Source organism: Falco naumanni, chromosome 8 (assembly GCF_017639655.2).
Source record: "Falco naumanni isolate bFalNau1 chromosome 8, bFalNau1.pat, whole genome shotgun sequence".
Taxonomy (NCBI): domain Eukaryota; kingdom Metazoa; phylum Chordata; class Aves; order Falconiformes; family Falconidae; genus Falco; species Falco naumanni.
Window position 1 is genome coordinate 38,088,345 of NC_054061.1, and position 19,389 is coordinate 38,107,733.

The following is a 19,389-nucleotide window of genomic DNA, read 5'->3' on the forward strand; positions in this document are numbered from 1 at the left end:
CTGTGGAGTGGAGCTTATGGGCTCAGATTCCCTCAGGGTACAGGAGTAATCCACAGCTCATTTTGTGGGCAGGTATTCAAACCATGTACCTCCTCCAGAGCAAAGTTTGCACTATCACCTTTCTTCAGCTACATTTAAAAGAAAATTAAAATTTTATATTTAATGAAACTTACTTTAATTAAAAATAAAATCCTTCACTTGTTGGGCATGCTCTGCCGTTAACCCTGGATCAGGCTGTTCACAGGCATGAAAGCAACCACATCCTGACAAGAGAAAAGTCTTGGCTTTCTGCTTTTGGCTATATTTATTATCCAGTGATTGTGACCAATAGACAACAGAACACAGTCATCAAGTGTGCATAGGGTGCATTTCCACTGATTAATTTTAACTCACACTCCTACGGGTCTCTGTCCTAGAATACCAGGACTTCACAAACACAACCAACCTCAAGCAACACTCAAACCCTTACTCTCGCCACTGCTTTAAGGTGAGGAGACAGAGCCCCAAGGAGACAAACTGGAAAGCTTTCCTGGGTCATTGCAAGGTTTTGCTTCCCCCAGAGGCACATGGGCTTTTCTGATGCGGGTTACTGGTCCTGCAGCATCTGAGGAAATGCATGCCTAGGTCTTGGCCACCTACGGATGCAGTGATGATAGCGGGTCTGAACCAACGCAACACGGACCATCCTGCCTTCTAGGAGAACTAAACAGATGAGAAGGAAAGACCTAGCAAAACCTCACCAGTTCACAACACCTCGATGGTCTTACAGGTCCTTTCCAGCTGAAATGATTCTATGAAAACACAGCCAGTGAAGAGGTACAGGTACACTTAAGAACTGCTCAGTAGGCAAATGCAGACCTCCTAAAATGAAAGGATGGCTGCACGTCCTTCTACTTGCTTTACCTTTGCAATTTTGGTTTCATCCTTCTTCTTTGCAGTCTGCAGGGCTTCAAAGTGGTGCCTGGCGCTGTCATAATCCACAAGCTTCCTTCCTCGCTTCGCTATACGAGACTAAGAAAGATAGAGAAAAGGAGTTGTGACAATCTTCCACAGCAGCCAAAACTGCAAAGACTCACAGAAAAAACAAACAAACAAACCAAAACCTCTTCACCCAAATTCCAGAGCCCCTCATTCTCTGTCCACACAAGGACACTCACTGGATACTCCACACAGGCTGCCCAGAGAGGTAGCCCTGGGAGCCACCTGTGACAACCAACCGTTCTAGAGAGGGCTTCTCAGGAGCAGAGCAAACATTGCCAGGGAAAGCAAAGGGATCCAACCAAGAGCAGACCTCACTTCTGGATGACATTAATGTTTTCAGAACCGTAGCTCCAGTGCTTCCTATGCCTCCCCATGTGCCCACATCCTATGGACACCTGCTCCATCATTTCCAGGGCTTCCTGAGGGCTGCAGCCAGACTCTAACCAGCTCACAGCACTAGTTCATGTGGAAAGTTCAACAAAAGAAGGCATTACTGTTGCCAGCACAGCAAAAGCACTCATCCATGTGCTCAGGATATGCTTAGGACAGCATTTTAAACTCTGCAACAGGAGGTCCAGACAGAAGCGACTGCAGCCACAGGCAGTGGTCCATTGTAACTAGACATTAAGCAAAAGAAATGTGAGGGAAAACCTGTAGTACTGTGTCACTATTAGGCAAGACACACTGAAGCCATAACAAACATACAGAGGAAGCCAACTGTGTACCAGACTTGTGTTCAGGAATGGAGCCTGATAAGTCCATGAGTGAGAATCCGGGACAGACAGTCATGCCTGTGGCCTGATCCTCCATTACCCTTCATCTGAGGTGTGTCAGACTTGTTCCCCCAGCAGAGTTTCACCTCAGCAAGGCTCAGGCCCTTTGGGCTGCCCTGTTTTAAGAACGATCCATCCCCCTTAGACCCTCGCCTCCCACACTCTCTACAAACACCCCAAACTATCTGGGTTGGAGCACAAGTCTTCCCAGCCTGACCCACCCCCCAGCTCAGAGAGCCTGGTCCAGCATCAGTGATCAGCGGTCTAGAGATGGGCTGGAGAACTGGAGTGAAAAGGCACAGCAAGGAGCTCGGAGGGTTTCTAACCAACCACAGCCCCCAGGAAAATTGAAGGTGCAAGACAAAGAATCAGCATTGGGATTTACTTGCAAAAGCAAATTCCCCCCCCTCCACTGCTCTTGGCAGGGACGTGCAGTCTCCTCCCCTTAGGCTCCTGCAGATAAGCTGCACAGCTGCACTCAGGGCTGACCCTTCTGCCAGACCAGCTGGGAGCAGTTCGCGTGTCTCCCACACACGCTCCTCTGCACTCAGCAAACACTGGTGCAGCTCTGAGTCACAGTGCATCCGCAGGATCTCAGCCACACGCACACCCAAACTGATTTCAAAGCACTCAGTTCACTCCAAGACAAGAACCATGAAGAAGCTGAGCCACCCCACAGTCGAGAACACTAGAAGGCACCTCCCAGACATCACGCTGCCAGCCAGGCACAGAAACAGGATGTCGGAGGGGGCTTCCAGCAGCATGACGATCTCTGAGATGCTAATTAATGCATTTTACACACACACAGAGATAAAACACATGACCAAATCTGGTATTTAAGAGACAGAATTCTTCCCCTAGGCCAGACTGGTAGAGATAGCTGGAGTTTTGCCCCCCTCTGACATGGCAAACAGCCACTTCAAGATTTCCTGCCCTCTTCCAGGGACTTTGATTCCACGTCACCCATCTCACCAACAAGGTCACTCCTGCCCTTTTTAGCTGCTTCGTCTTCTACGCCCCACTCTCACATTTCTACTAGAGTGCATGGAAGTGCTGCAAGGTACAGATACACTGCGTCCCAGTCCTCCTGGAGTCCTCATCTGTCTGCAGGGTCCTGGGTTTGAGTGATGTCCTGTGAGCTTTCCTTCCCCCACAGTCCACTGGCCACAGGGCTGCCTGTGATGGTAGTAATGGGACTTAGCCTGGTCCCGGGAGGCTGCAGGGTAGCTTCCTTGTATGACTCCAGGATAGCTGCAGCTACCCACTGCTATCTGAAGGCAAAACCTGAACTCCAACAGAGTTTACAGCTTTGCAACAAATCCATCTTAATTTAAGCCTCCTTTAAAAAAAAAAAAAAAAAAAAAAAAACAACAACCAAACAAAAAAATGCCAGAACACAACACATTCCCCTCCCCCCCCCCCCTTTTACTGATATTTGGTTTTAAACCCTAGCAGGAACAGGGCACTAGTTTCAATGCAAGACACAAAATCACCAATTCCACAGCTATTCAGAACCTTGGTTATGATTTATCTTCTCTAGGCTTACTGCAGAGACCTGTGCTCTCATTGCGTACTCTGCAACGTCAACCAAAAACTCTCAGAAATATTACAAGATTATGCAAGACTCCTACTCCAAGAAGGACTGACCTGATACTGACCTGCAAAGAAAGGATAAAGTACTTCTTGCATTCCCGTTTTTCAAGTTAGAAAAGATAGAAAGGGCTTTGTTCACCCCTCCCCACCCAACATTTAACATTCACTCACTCTTTTAACTAATAAAAGTTCCTCATTAAAGGAATGCTATGTTTTCACATTCCTGCCATGGATCCTGTTGCAAGTCCAAAAAATTCAAGGGAATTTTTCCAGGGCCTCAAATGAAGGATTCAAAATATGTCAGAATTTAACAAAAAATAATGAATGCGTGATCTAACTCATCACACATCTGAACTTCTGGATTGTTAACAAAAAGCAGGTCTTGACACAACTAAATTAAAACCATCTTCTCTCCATAAATCATCTTTCATTATCACAGTAATGCCAGAATTCCAGGAATATCAGAAAAAGCGTTTTTACAGAAAAAAAAAAAAAACCAAAACACACAGAAAACTATTACCACAACCACAAAAAACAACTCAAATATTCTGTAAATTACGTAAGACATTGGGGTTTTTTGCCTGCCAACCTCAAGAACTGTAATTCGTTATGTGAAGCTACACTTCTTTACAACTGTAGCAACCTTCAACAATAGCAGTCCAAGGAGTTTCTACCAGTTGAAGAAAACATACTTGATTTGAGCACTTCTCGTTGCTTTGGGGTAAGAAGGATGATCCATCCAACTGTATTACCAGTAAAAACATAACAAACTATTTTAATTCATACCAGTGAAAGTGAATTTTTAAAAAAATAGCCAAGTCTTGTGAAATATATCCATATTTTATCGTAGGAACCAACAGAATGCCAAATTCTCACTCATTATAGGAAGGGAAGCAAAGGCAAGTAGAGATCTCTTCAAAATGTTACTTAAATTCTGCATTAAATTGCTTTGGCTTCCCATTTTCTAGAGCATCATCTGAAGACTGAGAAAGGAACATTAGTAATAAACACCTCAGTGGCCCATTCAGAAGCCAAAAAGGATCCATGGGAGCTCAGTGCCTAACGCCTTGAGTTTTGGTGGAATTTGTGTGGTCCCGGTCTTGTACTCCTTTTAAAACGTCACCACAAAACCTCAGCAGAACCCCAGCAGAGTTAAGAAACCCCAAAGATACTCAGCATGGAAACCAGTAACACCCTGAGGTGACCCAGCGCACAGCCAACAAGGCTGGTAAAATGCGATTTGGCTGGAAGCAGTGCAGAAGTCTGTGTCTGCGGCAAGCCCAAAATTAAGCCTTCAGCTTGGGAATCAGGGCATGAGCCTCTGCACTGCTAGTTGAGGCGCATGGCATCACACCACAGCGAGCTACCAGCTCTACAGCCTCGAATGGCTGGAAAGCAGTAGCAAGCCTCTTTGTACTTCCCTACTTCAGACTTCCAGGGACAGAAAAGGATGGAAAAATGAAGCAAAAACAAGAAGCCCAGGAGGTAAGGCCATTGCTGTTCAGGGCTCATTTTACAAGCCTGTGACCTGCCCCCCTCTGATACAGCACAATCCTCCTGAAGCAACAAATATTGACAAACGTTTTAAGAGACATGTGGTGGGAAAGGGTTGTTTTCACTGGGAAGTAGCCAAGCTGATACTTCCCATATGGTGATATCATTACTAGTGCTTCCATATGGTGAAGACATTTCCTGCATAACCTTCTCAGAACTAATAGAGAGGAGAGAACTGTGGGGGAAGGGAAGCTTACAGGCCCTCGGATACAATCACTCCCAAGAAGACACCTATCCAGCATCCCTCCCCCCCCTTCCCTGTAAAAAGCTGGTTAAATACACAACAGGACTTCAGGGAACACACAGAAATCCGCCTTTCACACCAACCTCTACTTATAAAGCACATTTGCCACTGTTTCCTCAATGCTTTGTGCTTACAAGTTAAAAAAAACAGAGCACCAAAAAGACAAGAGAGTTTGAGTTATTGCTGACACTGCCCTCCCGCACTCTGATACAATAGGGAATTTTAAGGATCCTCCTGTTTCACACTTATGTTTTCCCTTCAGCATCTTTCCACTGGATTCTTCACTCTCGTTTTAAGCCCAAATGGAGAACGTAACATTTCACACAACAGAGCTGCAAAGATCTTGGCTGCTCGGAAAGGAGAGCTTGCAAGCAGCACAGCACAGCACACACATCCCCCTAAAGAAGATGAGGATACACAAAGCTGATTCTTATGAGGTTTCATCTGCTGTGACTCTCTAGATCAAAAGGTTTAAAAATAATCTTACTTTAATATCTGGAAATTGGCCAAGGTATGTATCCATGGTCAGAAGTGCCTGATCCACCAGCTTCTGATGGAAATCCGTCCAGAGGAGATCATTGTTCTGAAAAACAAAAGTAATGCGCTATTAAGAACAGAGCCCTACGTTTCTTTTTTTCCTCCATGAGTGCTCCAGAAAACAGTTTCAGTCCCCCAGAGCTCTTAAAAAAAAATAGTAATTCATTTGGAAAAACTAAGGAGCAGAGAAATTAGTTGAAAACTAATTTCTGTCATGCCAGAAACAGAGAAGTCTGATGCTGCTATTTCAGGTGACCTCTCCAGCACCCTTCATGGACCTTCCTTTGAAGGCCTGTCCTTTCCCCTGCAGTGCTCAAGTCCATACAGTGGAAGGGAAGATGAACATCAGGCTGGCTTTACCTTCTTCTCCCAGCAGCCACAAAAATGGGACACCTGATGCTACTTGGCACCATTTTCTGCTTTTCCTTTACATCACAGCTTTCTGGAGGATAATGAACAATAGCAGAAAGCTATTCCAGCAGTCTTCAGCTCTCACACCACAGCCTGATGGAGGTCACATCCAAGGCTTGCACTCTAACCTGTGCACATTTTATCCTTGATCTTATCTCAGGCACAGTAACTTCCCATCAACACCTTGCATTAAGTGGAAATTACCCCCTCTCCTGTTTTTCCACTTGAGCAAACAATTTTGGCTAAAATATTCAGGACAAATTCCCGTTTTATGCGGGAATTCCTCCCCCCCGGAATAACACTTTTCTCCTACTTGTCTTTTATTGAGAAAAATACAAAAGGCATTAAAAGGGGGAGGTGGAGGGCTGAAAATATTCCTGCAGACCCTCAGAGTGGCTACAGTTAGTTCTTGGGATTCATGCTCCCTTTGACACCTCTGGCTCAAACCCTCTGGAGGGACAGTCTCCCAGGACACACCACAGTGGCTCAGGAAGAAACAAGGCCAACAGAGAATACGAAGCCCAACCAGCTGATCTACAATTCCATTACTTACTGCAACATTACTTCCTAATGGAAAGTTTCCATGTTAATGAAGGAACTGACCTGGAAATGTTCAGATTTTTTTATTATTATTTATCTGCTTTGAAGTCAGTATTTCCTGGGTAAGATGCAGATGTTATTTCAGGTGAGATTTTCTGCAGGGGAAAGCAGGAGAAGGAAAAAATCCTGCTCTCCCTTTCCCCACTGCTCCAACACCACCAACAGCTGCAGATAAGCCCAGTCCTGCAGCCTCATGGTGGATGGGTCCACAGTACTGAACTGCTACAGCTGCTGCTCAGCAGAACAGCTGAGCAAGAGAGCAGAGGGTGCCTGCATCCAGCTGGACCCACCACACACACATGCCATGGGGCATCCCAGCTGTCAAAAGACAGGCTGTGCCCTAAGCTCCACAGAAAACATCTGGGCAAGTTGGGCAGGTATTACCTCACCAAGGGATGAGAAGAAAAGCAGGCTGGGGTGACACATGGCTCAGCAAAACAAGTTGGCAATTAAAATAAGGCAGCTGGTGGTACTGCTGTGAAGTTGTTGCAGCTACACAGCGGCTGCTCTGACCATGCTTTGGCCATAGATTTAGCTTGCCCTTTCTCTTGCACAGAGCATAAGCAATACATCCAGTTGACCCTACTAACTCTCTTTTGGCATCTTCCACCCTTGTTTAGCCACTGTTGGGGGAACAAATCTGTTGTGGGCATAAGCATATGGGCTCTGTGTAGCAGTCAAGCATCTGGGGACCATATCCTACACAGACAAAAATGCAGGACACATCCTGTCAGCTTTCCCTTCTTCCCAATGCTGAGTTTGTCTTTCAAATTCTTCTGTAAAGTCATATGCCTAAAGAAATGTGGTGCACTGACACAGCTTCCAAAGCTCATTTCCACCGACAGACCAAGTCTGGTGACCCCACATTCTGGACAGCCTTACCTCTGCTATTTTATTTGTGTCATCTCTCCCAGGCCAATCCGGCTCATAAACTTCCTGCAAACACTCCGTCAGCTTCTTGGAGGCCTCATGCATGGCTAGGAAAGAAGAGAGAACCATGTCAGAAAGAATGAAATAGTGTGTCCCTCATAGTTTAACTCTCATCCTGAGGAATGGAGACACAGAAGGGTTATAACAAATGCTAAGTTGTTCCTTACAGAATGCCTGACCCTTGATAACAGAGATCACCAAGGTCACCAGAGGGAGAAAAGAACCAAGGATGCAGTCGCATCAAACCCTTTGTGTTCATCCTCTCCTAGCAGAACATGCAAGAGCCTACATGCTAAAACAGTACCACTCATTTGGCATACAAGCACAACCCCATTCCGTCCCAGCTGGACCTGAAGGATTCCAAAAGATCACCCACCCAGACAAGGCTGACCTTTCCTACAACTTACACCTGCAGAAACACAGGAAGGGGACGGCTGCAGAAACCTCACAGCGTGGGAAACGATCCCCTGCTCATGCAGACCTTACCTTTTACAGAAGCCAAGTAAGTTCGGAGGTCCTTCTGTAGCCTTGTGCCTTCAGACTGTGAACACAGGGAGAAGACCATCAGTTACTCTCTCATATAAAGAGAATGTAAGAAGGAGTCATCAAGCATTTCTAAATAAAGAAAAAGGGTCCTGCAGATGAGCTACACACCAGACCTATGGCCACATGAAACAAATATTAACAGGGAGACCACACAGCCCTGACTTGGTAAGCCCACAGCCAGCCACCTGCAGGCATGTTTGGCCAACAATACCACCAAAGTACCAAGTAACTCCATGTGGGTAAAACTGCTCTGCTCTTCCCAGAGACCAGATACCCCAGACCCAGCTAGAGAGGATCTTAAGGGCAACAGTTAGTTTATAAACCATGGGCAAGTGGGTCTATGCAACAAGTGTAACTAAAGGGAGTCTGTAGGATATAGAAGGTCAATGCAATTGCTTTATTTTGTACTGGTTTAACTCACCAGTTTCTCCTCTTACACTGAAAACTAAAATCCCAGTGCAAAGCAGGTACAAAGGACCTCTGACCTGCCCAAACATGGCTTGCAAATACAGAGTTAGTCATCTTTTTCTTTAGCTTCACCATGGAGGTGGCCTGACAGCAGCAGATCTCACTCACTAGGAAACAAAGACTTAAAACCAGAAGATGGGTGGAATCTTGCCAATTTGAGCCTTCATATGACCCAGCTGAGCACAATACAAAAACCTAGATTAGAAAGGGTTGTGGAGATTTTTACAGCAAGGTTGGTCCAGACACTCACACATACATGCACTCCCCAAATGACCGGTCTCCTGCACTAGAATAAGCATACTCAGGCACACCTCCCCTCTACCATACCATATATCATCGACAGTGGAGCGAAGCTGACAGGGAAATACTCCCAAACCCAGGCAGTGACATTATACAAACAAAAATGAAATTAAGAGAAAAGCAAGGCTTGAGAAGCTGACCAGCACCATCGCAAAGCATATCAAAGCAAGGGAAGGAGCTAACGTTGAGGGTGTCTGTGCAGATAACCTCTGGAGTATGCAAGTACAGAAAGAAGTTGAGAGACAAAGACCTCTGTTATAAGAGGGTTTCTCTTACTCTGTAGGATCTCACTGGATCCTCACTACCCCCCAAATTAGCTGTAAAACAAGAATGCAGGAAAGCAACAACTACACCTCACACCTTCCTCACAGCCTGCTGCAATTCCTCCTCCTCTTTCCCAGTTTGAGTCCCATTGGGGGTGGGGGGCCAGCATAATGAATTTTGACAGCTGAAGACAACTCCAGAGACAAGGAGCTCACAGGACATCTCTGACAGCTGTCTCAGAGCTACTAGCTTCAAAAGCAGATGCTTCCCATCAGCCCTCCCCAGCACCTCTTTCCCCAACTGGGCTCACGCTGTGATCCTTTGTGCTCTCAGTGCAGCTGCGCTCTCTAAGCAGAGGCTAAATCTGCCCAGCTGTTGAAGTGGCAGCGCTAGCACAGCTTTGTGGAGAAATACATCTGCTTCCAATACTATGGCCCAATTTGTTTTCCTTGCCTCGAAAGTTCTGGATAAGTTCACACTTGTTCTTTTCCTGCCATCAACAAAGGAAACAAGGGAAAGAGCTGGCTACTTTTATAAAAGAAAATCAGACTCCTAGTCTGGAGAAACATTGGGAACTGATCCAAAGCGAGTACAAGAAGGAAGAAATAATGACCACATCAGCTGCAGAAGTCCTAGGAGTTCTTAAAACACAGAGCAAACAAATGTAGAGCTTTTTGTTGACTTAAGGTGAATGTGGAAACCTGGGCAGATCAGACTTTCCTAACAGCGCAATCAAAAACCACCAGGGAAGAGGTACGAGAGTAATCAAAGAGCGCACACACACACAGAGGACCATCAGGGAGGCAGAGCTCAAAAGCAGCAGTTCAGTCAAGCTGTAACGTATCTTTGCTCATGCCCAATGCAGAAAGCAAGAAAGTCTTAGAGGAAAGCAGTGCTGTCTGCCTAGAATTGGTCTGTGCTAGAAATCACAGATTGGAACAGGCAAGATGAGATGTCAGAACACAAGAGAAAATGGTACAGAAGACAATACCATGCAAAATCCCTCCAATGAATACATTGTCACTCCGCAGCTGTAGTCATTCTTAAAAACAATAAATTTGAACACAACTTCCAGGTTATCAGAAACTAATCAGCAGGGAAGGTCCTCTGCAGAACCTGCCCCACCATACACTGGGGCACTGCTATATCTAGAATGGTAACTCTGAAATTTATAGCACCTAAAAATCAGAAACCACCTATTAAATTGTGCCTATACTCGCCTGAGTCCTGCCAAAGCAGCCCATGACAACCCAGACACATGAACCCTTCAAGTCTTGATATTCAGTCCCAAAGTCATGGGGACAAAAGTATCCTCAAAGCTACACCAGCATTGCAATTAAACATCAAAACAAGACTTTTAGATAGACCACCTGAAAAACCTGCAAGTCAGGGCCTGAGTACTGAAGCGTGCAACTGCAGCAATGCACAATCAACCTCAACACCTCTCCCTCTGCAACGTGTGGTCAGCCGACGTGAAGCGCTGCATCCCTGCAGCTGGAGTGGTCTCTCTCAGTCACATCTTTCTGATGTTTAAAGTCAGAGTTACAGCTGATCTCTATGACTATGGGACTACCCAAGTCTCTTAAAAGTACCGAGCCTGCCAGGGAGAGTGAATTGACTTTACAGCCTGCGAGATCTGCAGGCAGAAAGATTTTCAAAGACAGGCCCATGTGCACAGTTTTGCCATGAATCTCATTTCCTCAGCTCCCCTGGGCACCTAGGCTTCCCATCCAAGTCCCTCTTTGCCATTTCCATTGCTTTATTTCTTGTCCACTAGTGAAGCAGCTCCCTCACTTGCTACAAGCATTTCTTTTTATTATTTTAAGCATTAATGCTTACCCAAGAAACTCTGGCAACTGCCTTCTCTCTGTGCCTGCAGCACCTGCTTTCTTCAAGCAGGCTACAGCAAGCTGTCAAGCACAGCCACAATTCTGTATAAACACCTCTTGCAATGCAGTCAGACGCTGTCAAACACTATACAAAACAGAAGCTTTCAACACCCTTGAGTGCACATTTAAGACATGCTTCCTGAACTCAAAGGTAAAAAAGGTAAGGAAGAGAGTTAAACTGGAATCTGGAAAATTAATCCACTTCCCAGTTATTGAAGAGTTTAAGCGTGTGCAGAGGGAAGTTATAGAGGTATGGTTGAATCTAAAGATGTTTAAAAAAAACCCTAATAACACAGTAATTTTTAAATTGCAAGAACATAAAGAAGAAATTGTGTGTGTATATATATATATATACACACACACACACAAAAAAAACCTCCACAAAAGGAAAGTAAAACTAGGACAAAAATGAAAGATCAGTGCCAGTTCTGAAGCCCACATGCATTTCTCATCCCTGCACTAACAACTGAATGAAAACCTTTGCACAGGGACAATGGCACTGTGTCCTAATATAGAAGTGACCACAATAAGTTGTTCTACTCAAACACACAAGCGTCATCTTGTTTGAACAGATATTGCCATACTTGCAATCACAGTGTAATTCAACCCTGTGAGCCTATAACATAACCAGGGGTAATACGAAGGACAGACACTATGCACAGGAAGATGCACCTTTAAAAATAGATGTGCTGTGCTTGGGAGGGTGGAAGAGCTCTCCTTCAGAAGACCTAAAGAACCACCTATTACTTATAGTTCTGTGACAGAAAAACACAAGAGTGCTTTTGTATCTTTTTTTGTACTTTCTCGTTTTGTTGGGGGGGTGTTATTTACAATACCTTTCACCGAGCCCTAGCTAAGTATGTGACTTTCCATAGAGCCGTTTCTTGGTAGCAAACAGGTTTCCCAAAACATTTTTTCCCCCCCAGTCTACAAGAAAAATTATTTTATCCTAATATTAGACTGCAATCCCTTCTTTACATAACCTCCCTGGTTTTGGAGTTCTGATGGGAAGGATTTTTATTATCAGGAAGGATGTTCTGCACCTTAGGGGGGCAGGTAATGTCCTGCTCCATATTAGATTAATATAAGGCTGGAAGAGCAGACTGTGGAATTAGCAGGTTGAGGGGGCCAGAACTGAAACATCAACTCCAGGTAAGCCCCCTACTCAGAAAAACTTCAGAGCTATTAAGACACAAATCGTGAACTGGTGAGAAGCTCTCACCCCAGGGTACCAGGCAAGCTGTTCAACTTGTTTTGCTACATTGGGCTGCAATGGGAACTGCCGGGCATGAAGGGTTCTTGTCTAGAAAGGAAGTCTCTCTCTGAGCTACTGACTGTAATGGTCCACAGCCAAACCGACACCACAAGAGCAAAGATTAAGTCCATGCTGCCTGCCCTGCAGGCTGAGGCTGTGCTGAACACCATGGGGTACGGGCAGAGAAGGATACAGCCTGTGCCAGCAGCAGCTTGCCTCTCATGTGTTTGGTGTGAAACACTCTAAACCAACCCAGAACTTCCACATGAGTGACAGCTCATGAAGGGTATTCAAAACCCAGCCACTCTGCCAGGCAGAAACACAACGTTGTGCCAGGTGTAAAGGCTGCCACCAGCCTACCACTCTCTGTCTCTCCAATGAGTATTTCAGATGCAGGGGAAGAGATGCCAAAGCCTGGCATGCCTCAGGCAGGGGCTGTGTTGCACCTTTGCAGCAGACCTCTTGCTCCCTGGTCTGTGAGGACAATTTTGAAGACAAGACCCTTGTGCTGGTGCCTGAACACAAGTGACACCAGGAAAGGGAAGGAGCGGGGAGCCTTCAAATGAACTTTTTGGGAGGTTAATTACCAAAGATAATCTGTCATGAGGGAGTCTGAGGTCCAGTTGTGCTGCTTGTTCAACCTTCAAGGGACACAGGTGAGCCCTGTAGCCCTGCAGAAGCATGGCTGCGTCCAGCTCATTTGTCACACAGCAAATCCATCTGTTTGAGATAAAAAGCTCCTACCATTCAGAGACCTCAGTAGTGCTCGTAAATGAACCTGAATGGGCAGAGAGCTGGCAAGTGCAACGCTTTCCCTTATGCCCACTCAACCACCATCTGAAAGAACCACAAGATGCCGTGGCTGAAAATAAGTGAGTTTTAGACTTGCTCTCCACTCACTGACAGCCCACACGCAGCTGACACGTGTGTCAAAGCTGCCCAACAGAATCTTTAAGAGCCAGAGGAACCTCTGATCAAGCAGCAAACAAGGCTGCTGCCTGGTCACAGCCCAGCCAGTTCCACAGGAGAACTGTTCTGTCACAAGCCTGCAGCAAAAGATCAGCTTTCCTCCAGACTTACATTTCCCACTGGAGCAAATTTTTTAAGGAAAGGCCGCAGAAATCTCATACATAGCTATCATACACACAGATATCACACATATATATACACACTTACATATATTTATAAGTATATGTATACACACCTATAGCTGACATTTTTTCCCTAGTCTGCTTGGCACAACAACGCCTCAGCCCTGGATACCCTAACAATCCAGCTAACTCATATTTATGGTTAACCCTAAATAACTTATTATGTTATTAACCCTAAATAACATAAATGGTTAACCCTGGTAAAACAGCCATTTCTTGCATTTATTTTAGTAATACAGACACTGAGGGCCAAAGCAAAACCAACAGCCCCCAAGCAACCAATGCAGAGCAGCCTCCAGCTCCTTTGATAAATTACTTGGAGAATTTAGTTCATGGCCTGCCCCTGCAACACAGGAAAAGAAATTCAGCTTTAGGGGTACAGAGGCAGTGCTTCTTTAACAGGCTTCTTGGTGCACCACTGGAACTTGTGGCTTTGGAAATTGAAAAGCCATCCCAGACAACCAGACCAAGAAGTCTGGATTTCAGTTTTTCAGTATTTCTCCTTTAAAAAGGTTATTCCCTGACTGCTGATACTTAAAAATGATACAGACAAGTCACATCTGGTAACATCACATCGTCAGAAAGCAGCCAAACTGTATTCCTTTGTACAAGACAGTATCATTGGTGGACGTGCTATAGAGACGTTGCATGAACTTCTAGAGCAACAGCTACTATTGCTGCCAAAAGAATGAGCGTTAGTCTCCTGGAATCTGCAGTCAGCTCCAGTGAGACATAAGTCAAAGTCAGACTGAAAGATTTTCATTATATTCAGCTGTAGCGAATCCCTTCTCAGCTGGTTTTGCAACACATACCCACATCTGCTGAGTCTTAACAGCCACAATGCAGCTGCTGCTAACAGCTCCAGAAAAACTTCCTAAATATGTCAGGGCACAAAGTGGGTAAAAGATCTCTTCAGCACTACTTGAGCGTGACATGCATTCCCTGCCACAAAACAAGCGAGACTTCCCCCAACACCAAGCACCGGGGTGCAAATCCCCTGAGGTAACTGATGTTTTCCCCTCCCCTGGGTGGCTGAAAGCTCCAGGTCTAAAAAAACACAAACAAACAATAAAAACAATCACCAACAAAAATAAACACACCACACACCCAATTCAAAACATAAACCTAGTGCTAAGTAGGAGGGTGGGGAAAAATTGCTACACTGTTAAAATATTTTTGTGCACTAAAAATACAGGGATGAAGCAGATGCAAGGAATACTAATGACTGAGGCCTGACACCATGATTGTGCAAGGATGGGGAGGACGTCAGATTTAGATCTTAGCCAGATGTTCTCTTATCACCATTTGCCTTCTCTGCCTTTTGCCCTCCACCGCGCTTAGGAAACAGAAACTGCCTTTTTTCCATTTTATTTTTGATTTCTAACCCGTTTCCCATCCTATCTATTCTTTCAGAGACACAATGTTGCTCTATCTCTGCTTCCAGCCCAGCAGGAAAAACTACATTACGAAGCAGCTGCTAACTAAAGAAAGTGTCTGGTTGAGCCATTCTTTTTCCTAAACTTGGGTCGAGAACAAGTATTATTTTCCAGCATACACTCTCACCGACTCCATGACAGGGACACTGGAAGACGCAGTGTAATTTCTTATAAGTGAACAAGTTGTGGGTCACTTCAACAGGCCTACAGCATCATTTAATTTAACGGGCTTCAATTGCATACTGTAGCAGATGACTGGAAGCTAATACTGAAACGTAATTTATTACGTATTGTCAGTTATCTTACCAGCTGTTTGTTGAAGTTCTGCACGCACTGCTCAAACTGCTCATCTTTTGTTTCATCTGCTTTCCCAAGCTTCTGAAGGACCTGCAGAAAAAAGAAGAAAAGAAATTGGAGACTTCAAACACAGATGCAGCAAAGCAGAGAGAGAAACTTTTTCAAGTTTTTGCCCATGAGGCTGAAAGGAGAGTTGAAAATTCTCCCTTGTTCTTGCGATCAGAATTTCTGGCGTATTTCTCCACACACTCGTAATTTGAAAAAGGACTTAAGGACAAATCAGGATGAACTCATACCTCTTACGCTTTACTGTACCAAAGAGCATGACTGAGGTTTGTCCTTCACTGGTCTAATGCTTCTTGCAGACAAGGCAGTAGCAACCAAGTTGTTTATCTCCTGGGCCAGCAAGAAACAAACCACATCCCTAATATGCCTGAGTTACGCTTATCCAGATTTAACAGTAGTCTCTGGTCTAGACAGGGTGAGGGGTTTTGCTCCCAGAATAGCTAGTGTCCTCAAACACAGAAGGCCATGCAAAGACCTTCTTAGAGGGAGAAGGTAGAGCAGCTGGAGTCCCACCTTCCTTTCACCTTTTCTTACTATGCACATGCTGGGCAGGAGCTGGCTGTTGACAGCAGTTGAGGACCTTACACCATGAATCTATGTGACACTCAGTCTAAGCGTCACATCTGAGAGTGTCAGCAGCCAGTCCTGTTCCTCTCACCACCTCCCTGCACAGCACAGCTCCCCAGAGCCTGGAGGGGGGGAGGGGGGGGCAGGGAATCCTTATCAGACTACTTCTCTTATCACCCTTCTCTCTTAATGACCGTGCAGCTAAATGGATCGCTCCCAGGCTCTGAACAAAGCAGCATTTCATCTCCTGGGTGGGAAGGCAGGTCCCTCACAAGAAGGGTGGGCAAACTGCAGCTGTGGAGGAGGGCAGCAGTTACTTGTCAGGCCCCAAGCAACTCCAGCATGGATAGAACCGTGTAAACTGTAGCTGGTTAAGCTCAATTACAACATCTTTTGTTAATCAAAAAGAAAACCTGACCATGCCAAAAAAAGGCTTCATCTTGCAGGTCCAATAAAACAGAGGAAAGCCCACCCGGTCCTCAGTCAGAGAAAGTTCTGGGGAACACGAGGTGAGCTAGAAAGGATGCTGAGGGAGCCCCCTGAGAAGCAAGGCAGCTCTAGCTGGCAAGGGTATGACTGCCCAAGAGGCAGAAAGCACTGGAAAGCTGAAGTCTCTCATGCTCTTCTGAGCAGAGCAGTCCTTTAGCCACAGATGTCAGCCATCCTGGTCAGCCCCTCCGGGGGGGAAGATGGCCAAGATGGAAAAGCAGGTGCATGCTGCTGCCATCAGGTCTAGAGGAAGGCCACTATTAAGCGTCCTCACACCAGCCACTCTGAAAGATTGCGGGTTAGCCGGAACAGCCACCCAAACCAGCTTCCTCTGCTTCCCACAGACATTCCCAGAGGATGTAAAGAGGACTTTTCCCCTGTAGGGCATGGATCAGACTATCATGTCTGGTCCCCAAAATGGCATTGAAAAGGTCCATGCAACATAATGCAGAACAGAGTATTTTCAGTTGGAAGTCACCTACAACACTCATCTAGTCCAACTGCCAATGCACCTACTGGCCCACTTATCCTTTACACTGCCAAGGTGGAGGACATTTGTGTTATGTCTATTTGGATACTCTCAGTTCCCCTCTCCCACACAAACACAGATATTCCCAGCTCACCCCGACCACAATAACTGACTCCGGCACTAGACATGATATCAGTGCAGTCATTCAGCACCCAGCTAGTAAGTCCCCTTATTTAGGCTAGGATTGAATGCCTAGGAGGGAATCACTGGTTTTCAACATCCCTCTGTTCCAACAGCCTCTCTTCATCTCCAGGAATCGCCGAGGTATTCAAGTGTCGGTAAAAGGAGGGGAAAGGACACATACAGATGAGGAATGCCTTCTTTGTGACAAAGGACGGAACCAAAAACCTCCAGAGTTAGAAGCACAACTTTCTGCAACTCAAGTGACACAACAGCAACAAACACTGCAGCTACAAGCACCTAACACGCTGGGTAAACCTGTCTACACAGCAGGATATAGCACAAATAGTCCCTTCTTCCTCTCAAACCTTTGGTACGTAACAGCTTGCAGGAGAGCAGAAGCAGCAATAATGTTCGGACAGGCAGAGTCCTGTACGCCAGCCACTGGTGCTCCTTTGCTCATCTGCCGCAGTGAAGGGGAGCACATGCAACAGCAACACTGCTGCTGGGGCTACACATCCCTCTGCCACGCCAGCCGGAGAGGGGGATTCAGTATGGTCTCATCTTTCTCATCAGAAAAACTCATGGTATGGTGAACCTCTCCCAGAAGGACACTGCTCAAAGTCCCGGTGTTCAGCTGTACTCCCCTAGGCTACCAGATTCATGGAGCATGGTTTTCCCACCTGCTGGGTAACTTCCTAGATGCCCAAAGAGCCATCACACCAGTAGCACCCATCACCAATAACAATAAAGTACACAAGCTGCAGATTCCAAAACAGAATGATGTTCCCAGTGTGCAGATTAATAGAATAATTGGGGATATAAAGGAGCTTTTTATGGCTAGTCAGGAGACTTGATGCTTTCAAGCCTGGAGGGGAGGGAAGGAGACCATTTAACTCTGAAGAATCCAGAATATGTCGCCAGGGTCAAAGGTTTAGAACAGCCTCAGTAGTCACAGTGCTTCCTGGTGTAAAACACTGAGCAGCACCCACAGACTGCTCATTGTGGGAAGCAGGTACATGGCTGCCACATGTCCAAGAACTTAATCTGCAGTTCCACTGCTCCTTGAGGCACATGAACTCTGAATCTGGGATCATCCGGCCAGCTGGGAACATTCACTTACTGAGGTGCTCTGTACAAGTCCTGCAAAATGCTGGGCACTGGAAGGGGCTCCAGCTCTCAGCCTATCTCTCAGGAAAAAACTCCTGCTGCAATAGTGATGCTGAGCTGAGGAGCAGCTCTGAATGGGGGGGGAGGGTGCAGGAAGAAACCCTACATTTTTCCACAGTGGTGACATGGGGTGCGTGAAACAGAGGATTTGGGGATGCCAGCAGTGGAACAAGGCAAGGAAAACAAAACCAGTTACAAGACAGAGGCTGTGAGAAGTGAATCCTTGGCTACATTAAAAAAACCTGCTCTTGCTTCCTATACTGTTCCCCAATGTGGTAGGTGAAGGCATGTGCCCCACACCTGCTGGCCCTGTAGGTGAGTCCCAGCCACACAGCCCTCTCTGATCCCTTTATTACTTGCTATGACAGTGGAGAGACAACAGCCCTTGGCTGCAGCAGGGCAGGGGACAACTTCTCATACAGCTCTCACTGCAAAACACATCTGCCCCACACAAACAGCCCAGAGGTCAAACCCTAAACCACTTGAGCAGCATAAAATGACGGCTCCACAAGGCTGGCCCTCGAGCCGGCTCCCAGCTCTCCCATCAAAGACCTGTACAGGCATGTTGTGCTACCACATCCCTCTGGACCCCCTAAACCAGCCAGGGACGGAGCAGATGGCCCTGGGTGTGCTGCTGACTGCAGGCACGTCTGTGCTCACTGCTAATAACCCATGAGCTCACAGGACAACTCCCCTCCCCAGGCTGGTATGTGCCGTCATAGGTCAGGCTATTCCGAGTGAGCCATGGCTGCTCCCTCCCTTCCCTTGCAACGGTCTTTAATCCCCCAGCTCACTGCAAAGCCAGATAAAGTTCGGATGGAAACTTCAGGCTCTTTGATAGCTATTAATGGAGCAGATTTACCAGGGTAGGAGTCAGGACCTTGCTGCAGCTCCCAAATCTCAGGCGGATCAGAGATGGTGTGATCTGTCAGCTGCTGTCTGGAGGCAAACCACACCAGGCATGGATATGGCATTTAAAAGATTAAGAAGCAACCACGGCTAGGATCCTTGGACTGCCCTTGACCTGAGACATCCCGGCTCTGCGTAAAGATAGGGACCATTTCAAGATAGTGCAAGCAAGGGTGAAGCGGGTAATACTTTGTATGAATCCCACAAAACACTATGTGGGATGGATTTCAGAGGGAGCTCCAGCACTGCTGTGGGTTCCAGTCTTGGCTTGCTATGGACTCACCATGGCAGGGTGAGGGTATGATCCTAG

The 19,389-nt window shown here is 46.2% G+C and overlaps 1 protein-coding gene across 8 annotated transcripts in view; it reads right to left on the minus strand.

The window, feature by feature from the left end:
- The window catches only part of BIN1 (bridging integrator 1), a 101,783-nt gene that overhangs the window by 43,303 nt on the left and 39,091 nt on the right, over positions 1-19,389 (minus strand). For all 8 annotated transcript variants that reach the window (XM_040603488.1, XM_040603487.1, XM_040603490.1 and 5 more), the window contains exons 2-6: positions 15,239-15,319; positions 8,110-8,164; positions 7,576-7,670; positions 5,633-5,728; positions 904-1,011 (exon numbers count right to left, since the gene is read on the minus strand). In XM_040603488.1, the coding sequence (XP_040459422.1) occupies positions 904-1,011; positions 5,633-5,728; positions 7,576-7,670; positions 8,110-8,164; positions 15,239-15,319 (435 nt within the window). The remainder of the gene's footprint in view (positions 1-903; positions 1,012-5,632; positions 5,729-7,575; positions 7,671-8,109; positions 8,165-15,238; positions 15,320-19,389) is intronic.